The 5,127-nt window shown below is 51.0% G+C and overlaps 1 protein-coding gene across 1 annotated transcript; it reads left to right on the top strand.

The window, feature by feature from the left end:
- Positions 1–1,733: 1,733 nt before the first annotated feature.
- Positions 1,734–4,789, top strand: LOC139047861 (putative nuclease HARBI1). Its single transcript, XM_070522009.1, has 4 exons — positions 1,734–2,195; positions 3,918–4,073; positions 4,159–4,287; positions 4,754–4,789. The coding sequence occupies exons 1-4, from the start codon at positions 1,734–1,736 to the stop codon at positions 4,787–4,789; spliced, it is 783 nt and encodes a 260-aa protein (XP_070378110.1).
- The last annotated feature ends 338 nt before the right edge of the window (positions 4,790–5,127 follow it).

Below are 5,127 nucleotides of genomic sequence, written 5' to 3'. Positions count from 1 at the left end.
TCTGGGCTACTGCGTGGGGGTCTATAGCAAACGCCCAAAATAACTGATTGTGGAGCGGCGTGACAATGAATGAAAAGGATTTCTAAGTTGGATGTGACGCTAACAACAGAACACGATAATTGTTGACTGACAGCTATAAGAGGACGCCTCCTCCTCGTGTTGTCGTGCGATCTTTCCGAAACACGTTAAAATTCGGTAAATCAGCCAGCACTTCCGAGTCTGGAATATGGTCACTAAGCCAGGTTTCCGTGAGTACTAGCACGTTGCTTTTAGACGTTAGTACAAGGTTAGACACGTGTTCGCGTTTTGCAATGAAGCTTCGTATGTTAGTAAAGATTACGGAAATAGAAGTGCGTGGTGTATCTGCTATTCGGGGGCATCGATTTATTTTTTGATTACGAAGTGGTTGCTATGCTTCTTTAATCGTCTGAGAAGCTTCGTCATATACGTAGCGCTTGGAACCTATGAATAGTGTTTTAAAACGTAGGGAAAACGGCACAGACTTAGTTTTTGCGAAGGCGACAAGGTGTTAACGAGCATTCCTTACAGCCGGCGAAAAATCTTCGGCAACGCTGAAGTCAGTGCCTTTAAGATTACGGCCATTAGAAATGACAGCTTCCTTTGTTTTAAAGAATACAAATTTAACTATAATTGGGCGCTTGCGATCAGGGGAATACCGGCCAATTCAATGCGCTCGCTCTATTTCCTTAGGCTCAATCGATACTTTCAGATGATCCGAGCAGAGGCGTAAGATCATTTTTTCTGATTAGTTTGATGGATCTGATGCTCATGGATCGGGAAGGGCATAAAAAATCATATTATTTCGCCTTGACCGGTTCTCAGCATCATCTACACGGGCATCCAGTTTATTAACCAGCTGCGTCGTTCGTTCACTGTCTGCCCGTATGGATTGCATATCGGCTTGCATGGATAAGACATTTGATACTACAAAGAAAACCAAGTATGTCTCACAATGACTGCTGCAACATTAGTTGTTCGAACATACGGTCATCATGACAGTGGTAAAAGAGCGCCATTTCGGCACTTTCTCAGCAACACATTTTTTTGGCATCCACGCCCACCGAAGCAGACAAGGTATCACGAATCGTAGCGCGTGCCGTACCACCATACACCGATATATTTGGCGCGCTCCTTGCTCTTAATTCGACAATCGGTTAAATATGGTATTGGAACTTGGCAGCAGGCGTTCATGCTATCATGGACCGACGCGTGCAGATTCTTTCATAGCTTGTGAACGAGGAGGACAAAGGTTTTTGTTTCTCCTTTTTCCCAGCTGTAAAAAGTACGCGATTGAAAGATGAAACGTTCTCAGCGATGACAAGTCTGTCAAGTCATTTTTTTTCTCAGCTCATTGGAGGCCCCACGTAGGTTTCGTATTCTTCGTCATAGTTCTGCTGGTAGTGCGCATGACCTGGAGCATTTATGGATTGTTCTATCACAGTCGTCTGCAGAGAGATGCACTTATGGGTCGGCATAGCGTAAAGCTATTCCGTTCTGTTTCTATTCCAAAATGGCCGACTCCACTCGCTCATTGGTCGAATTTTTCCTGCCTTTTTCCCATTTTTCCTGCCTGTCAAGCGACGTCAGGAATGCTCAAAAATTGCCCCGTCAAAGTGACGTTTACGCACTCATTATGCCAAATTATGCCGAACAAACCCACCAAATTCGTTGAATAACCGGCGAGCGCCCCGTTCCGTTTGGAATAGAAAACAATGGCGGCCTTCTTCATTGCGTTGGCGGCGGCGGCGGCTCGTCAACCCGGGCGTGGGAGGAGGGAGCCCGAGGATGCGTCTGACATGCCAGACGATCTGTTTCGGCGGCACTTTCGCCTGAAGAAAGAAACTGTGCGCTGGCTGTGCGACGAAGTAGCGGAGGAACTCGGAGGCGTGAGAAAAACGGCCCTGTCGGTGGAGCGACAAGTGTTGTGCACGTTGCGATTCTTCGCAACAGGCAGCTTTCAAGCCTCGCTAGGGAGCGAGGAGACCATCGGCGTGACCCAGCCTGTGGTCAGCAAGTGTGTGCGACGCGTGGCGGAGGCAATCGTCCACGCCGGGGCCCGCAACAAGTGGGTCCATTTCCGGAAGACGTCGGAGGAGAAGGCGGCCGAGAAGGAAAAGTTCCTTCGACGTGGCTCCATGGGGCTCTTGCATTGCCCAGGGGGCGCTGCGAAAAAGGTGCTAAAAAGCACCCTCTGTGCTAAAATGGGTCGTACCAAGCTCGGTCGTCTGCTTCGGAAAGCACGTTTACAATATGGACCGGCCACTTTCGGTTGTGTTGTTTCACGGCCTGCAGCGAATATCGGGCGCCGAAGATTTTTTCAGGGATGGCACGCTGCGTAAAAGCAAGAAATTATGCAGTGCCGAATACGTGTACACCGTTCAAGAATTAGGCGGCGAAGTTTTAGCACCTTGTCAATTGCAAGTGAAGCCAATCGCGTACGAAGTGGAACTTCAGGTAAGGTTTGCACGCTAGCTGCTAGACTCAGGCGCACAAACGCGAGGAAATGCTTGCTATAAATGAATCCACAGCAGCGATAAGCAGGCATCATGTGTACGAAACTGCTCGAGCACATGACGGTACGCGCCGCGATGTACGAACTGCTCGAGCGCACGATCGTATGCGCCGCGACGGCAGCGGTCTTTCGACATGCCGCAAAACAGCGGGCCTCCTGCAATCTTTGTTGACTGCATGCGGCTAAACAAGTAGTTATGCCTGCGTTGTAGTAGCGGCCATCTGTCCCTTTTAGTAACTGTAATAACTGATGCAATGCATATGAGCTCGCACGTACGTGCGAATCGCGCTGCAGCGCGTGCTCGTGCGCTGCTCGCTTGATGTAGGTTTTAATGACAGCGCTCGAACATCGATGTGCTGCAATCAATACTGCCTTGCTGCACTGCCTCAACGTGCTGGCTTGAGATCAAGGATGAGCGCATTTAACTCTCTTAAACTGGGGAGTAGTGAATTGTGATCGAATGAGCCCGACCATTTGTGCTCGTTTGCACACACCTGGTCACTTCACCACTTCGCATCGGTCGAATTGTTAATTGTCGCTGCGGCCGGGCCTCGAATCGTGAATTACCAGCCATGCCTGCTGCTATGTCGGTCTGTTGTCGGGAGTGTAGGTGCAAAAGACCGAACATTAGAACGCAGATAATCAAGCAAGCTTCAAGAGAGGCGAAGCAGTAGGCATGGCGCGAAGTTTCGCTTACTCAGCGCGACGAACTGCAGCTATGCAGCGCGCCCGACGCTCCACTTCGTGAGGCCATGAAGGAAAACGGCAGAATCTGATGTTGGGATTCAGGCCTTCTTGTTCATGGCAGCCCACGACGCAGAAGTAATGACGGTGACGCCTTTTCTAGGCTGCGCTAGGTCTCTCCGAATCGGCGTCACCGATTCCTCCTGCTCCTAGCATTACGTCCCACGGCACACGGAGAGTCCGTTTCTGTTGAACTACAGGCTGCGGCGAGCTCGCAGGGTGGTCGGCGTGGTCTGTAATAATAATAATATTTGGGGTTTCACGTGCCAAAACCACTTTCTGATTATGAGGCACGCCGTAGTGGAGGACTCCGGAAATTTTGACCACCTGGGGTTCTTTAACGTGCACCTAAATCTAAGCACACGGGTGTTTTCGCATTTCGCCCCCATCGAAATGCGGCCGCCGTGGCCGGGATTCGATCCCGCGACCTCGTGCTCAGCAGCCCAACACCATAGCCACTGAGCAACCACGGCGGGTAGCGTGGTCTGTGAGAAGTGACGAGCCTTTTCGCACTCGCAACAGGGCATACAAAAGTGCGAATCGACGCAAAACTCGGCCTAGAAACGTGCTTCGCCACAGCCAGGGTTCAATACGACCCAAGCTGGTACGACCCAGATGTCATTTCCCGCGCCGCCACCAGGCGCCGCTACCATACCTCAAACTCCAGCGCAAGACGCCCATTCCCGGCGTCATCGGATGCGTGGACGGCAGCCTTATAGCCATCATCGCACCGAAAGGCGAGCAGAAGGCGGCATTCATGTGCCGCAAAGGCTACTACGCCCTCAACACCATGTTCGTAAGTATCTTAATTTTGTCTAATTTGCCTGTCATAGCAACGCGTGGCTTATGCTGTGCGCGCTCTCACCAAATCTGCGACGCAGGCATGCGGATCCTTGCCGTCGACGCTCTGCGACCGGGGTCAGACCACGGCGCCCACGTCTGGAGAACTACGTGGTTGCGTCGTCGGTTCCTGGAAGGACATATTGCCAAGGCCGGCGAACACCCCCTCGGTGAGCAGCGGGAAAATTTTGTACAGTTGCAATTCTGGCAGCATGCAGCACAGCGTGCTGGCGCCGAATGAGAATAATGAAGCCCGAACCCCTCATGTTATAGTCAGGTTATTAAGTATAGGCGACATGTAGAAATTTTCCAATGGTATCTGCACGAAACAAAGTGACAACATGCCTGCGCTGTACATTAAACCAATTTTTAATCTGAGTGTACAGTGCACGCGTTGTCACATTCTTTCTTACACTGATAGACATTGGTGAATGAAGACTACACAAAGAGGTGCCTTGCTGCAAATAGGGATGCTACTATGTCCCAGCTATTGTTGTATGTGATCACAGCTGCGTCAGGTGCTCAGCCTGTATATTCCTTTATTGCAGCCTTTCTGTAGTAGGTGGATTTTACATGACCCATGCTTCGGCTACTAAAGTTTGTGCAGATTTCATACCAAGTTTTATGATCCTGCAGGTGACAGCGGCTGCCCCCTGGAACCATGGCTCCTGACCCCAATCACAGGCCACCCTCCCATACACACTGCGGAAGGCAGGTACAACACTGCACATGCTGCCATGCGGTCTGCAGTAGAGCGGTACATTGGGCTTCTGAAGAGCCGCTTTCGCTGCCTTCAGCGGTACCGCGCCCTCCACTACGAACCAGACCGTGCTGCCAACATCGTTGCATCATGTGCAGTGCTGCACAACTTCTGTCTTGACGAAGGTGGCGTGTTGGATGATGTTAGTGATGGCAGCAGCAGTAGTGGCGATGAAAGTGGCAACCCCTCCGCACAGAGAGTTCCCCGAGTGAGGGAAGCACGCATATTGTACTTGAAAGGCTGTGCTGCC

The sequence above is a fragment of the Dermacentor albipictus genome, chromosome 7 (genome assembly GCF_038994185.2).
Source record: "Dermacentor albipictus isolate Rhodes 1998 colony chromosome 7, USDA_Dalb.pri_finalv2, whole genome shotgun sequence".
In the NCBI taxonomy this organism is placed as follows: domain Eukaryota; kingdom Metazoa; phylum Arthropoda; class Arachnida; order Ixodida; family Ixodidae; genus Dermacentor; species Dermacentor albipictus.
Note: the sequence above shows the minus strand (reverse complement) of the source record. Positions and strands in the feature narration are given on the sequence as shown.

Bases quoted from the DNA above. Each gene is read 5' to 3' on its own strand.
- LOC139047861 (XM_070522009.1), top strand. From the start codon at position 1,734: ATGGCGGCCTTCTTCATTGCGTTGGCGGCGGCGGCGGCTCGTCAACCC. The intron at 4,074-4,158 runs GTAAGTATCTTA...TCTGCGACGCAG, and splicing joins ACGCCCTCAACACCATGTTC to GCATGCGGATCCTTGCCGTC. The intron at 4,288-4,753 runs GTGAGCAGCGGG...ATGATCCTGCAG, and splicing joins GGCCGGCGAACACCCCCTCG to GTGACAGCGGCTGCCCCCTG.